General features: G+C 44.5%; 1 protein-coding gene across 1 annotated transcript; it reads right to left on the bottom strand.

Annotated features, from left to right (window-relative positions):
• Positions 1 to 714: 714 nt before the first annotated feature.
• Positions 715 to 2,166, bottom strand: LOC101359874 (potassium-transporting ATPase alpha chain 2-like; the record flags this gene model as incomplete). The annotated part of the gene is made up of 4 exons (XM_012559995.1): positions 715 to 806; positions 1,208 to 1,309; positions 1,512 to 1,645; positions 2,119 to 2,166. Coding segments are annotated over 4 exons (376 nt in total), but the record flags the coding sequence as incomplete, so codon positions are not given.
• Between the last annotated feature and the right edge of the window lie 5 nt (positions 2,167 to 2,171).

Raw genomic sequence — 2,171 nt, 5'->3', positions numbered from 1 at the left:
ACTTGAGGGCAGTGGGTGTGTGGTGGGTGAGAGGTGGGGCAATTTAGTGGGGAGAGGGAAGGTAAGATGGGAGGAAGTAGAGCCTAAAAGGACTGGTGAGATGGGGAGAAGTTGGGATGAGGGCTGACGCAGCCAGGAAAACTGTGTCATGGCAAGATGACTGAGGACTTTTGAAAAGGACGTCTTATAGTCAAACTTGAGGTTGTCTGTGTTGCTATGATGTAAGCCTGCTGCCACCTCCATCTCTTGCAAAACTTCAGCTGAATTAGCCTTTTTTGAGTAAGGTGGCCATGAAAATATAAGTTCCCCAGGAATTTACAGAAATCTTAGGGAGGTTGTGGACCTTCAGTAGAGTGTGGAGTGGAGGTTTGAGCAATCCTATGTAGAGCTTAAGGAGCAGCGAGACCCCAGCAGATATCTGGGTTATGCAAGACTTGAAATTTATGTACATATAAACATGTCCTCTTCCTTACAACATTACCTTGAAATTCCCATATTTTAAAACAAGGAGATGGAAATAAAAATCACATACAAATAGTTGAATCTCAGCTTTGATGTCATCAATGTGCAGTTGAGGGAGTTGGGAAATAAGATGGTCTTAATAATACATGTTCTTATCCCACCAACCTGGAGAGGCAGGGAAAAAAAAGTCAATTAGAAATCAAGTCTGTTAAAGTTGGAAAACAAAGCTTCACAAATCATATTACTACTTACCTCCAGGGTAAAGCCTGATGAAAAGTTTTCGCATCTCATCGTATACCCAAATCAGAATAGCATATGGCACAGCCACAAACCAATACTGAGCCCTGGAAGCAGAAGGGAGGGAGATGAGTCCCAGTGCACCCCAAGGAAAGGCCCAACCCCAACCAATAGGCAGAGGGGTTCTTGTTCATTTTCCCTGCCTTACTGGAAATAACAACAGATTCGTTGGGTCACACGATATAAAGATGAAAAGCTTTTTATTTAACCTGGACTTATGACGGTAGAGGCATCCTTTGCCTTTGAAGTGGAAAACCCATTTCCTCTTCTGGGAAAATGGACAGGTGAAAGCCTCTGACTAATATAGAACTGACTCATACTTTTCTCTCTTTTGAAAGACTTGGAAAGGGGAAAGAAACCTCTAAAATCCTAATGTTGATTTACTTTGTGATATCTCAGAATGGGGATGGGTTCTTTCCTTCCCACCACCACTGCAAGGTGAACTCACCGGAGCACAGTGAAGTTTAGGGCTGTGACACTCCCAAAGCCATGGGAGAGGATTAACGCTATGGTGATCTGTGAGGCAATCCCTACCCAGATGACTTTACTGCTGCAAGACATATGAAAGGAAGCAGATTTTGAATTCACATGGGACTGTGATACTCCCACCCAACAGACTGATGCCACCCAGCAGAGTTGATGCCTTGTGTGTGAAAGGCAAGGCCACAGTTGAGCCCTTGGAATCAACAGACCTCTTGATCCTTGGCCTTGTAGGCCCAGAGTTAAGCCATGAGATCAGACACTGTCAGTACCTGAAGAGTCCTTGCTGGAAAATGGAGTTTCTCCGGGTTTTCCTGATGATCAGACCTGCTATTTGCTGGACCACAATGGCAACAAAGAAGGCTGTGTAGCCCGTCCACTCTAGGTACTGCCTCTGGTACCTCGTCTGTCAGGGAGCAGAAGCAGAGGAGACCATGAGACTCACGAGGGAAAACTCTAGGGAAATTTCAGTGCAGTTCTGTAAAGCTTTATTCCCTTCACCAAGATTGAGAGCAGATCACCTCTTTGTCTTTGGAAAGAAACATATTGTTTTCCCCTTTAACCAGGTGACTAGGGAAAGAATGCTAATTTAATTTATTTGGTCCAACTGTGGGTGTTGCTGGACTGATTACTCTTCCATACCAATTGCACAACTAATGTAAGAAAGTTAGCTCCAGAGATCTAATTTGAGAGATGAGGCTGAGTCCTGGCAAAGGCCAAACAATGTGTTCCCAAGCCCTAATAACTGCGAAAAGTTTCACCCTCTCTGTCTCACTAAGGTGGTTCAGGAAAATGAACTTTCAGCATCAATCAGGGCAAGACAGTGGTAGAAGGGGAGAACCAATAGGATGCTCAGGGAAGAGCTTTCCCCTCCCTTACCCATTCTTGTCCATAGCTGTCTTCCAAGTCATTCACATCGTCCTTTTCCCATT

The sequence above is a fragment of the Trichechus manatus genome, unplaced genomic scaffold (genome assembly GCF_000243295.1).
Source record: "Trichechus manatus latirostris isolate Lorelei unplaced genomic scaffold, TriManLat1.0 scaffold01336, whole genome shotgun sequence".
NCBI lineage: Eukaryota > Metazoa > Chordata > Mammalia > Sirenia > Trichechidae > Trichechus > Trichechus manatus.
Note: the sequence above shows the minus strand (reverse complement) of the source record. Positions and strands in the feature narration are given on the sequence as shown.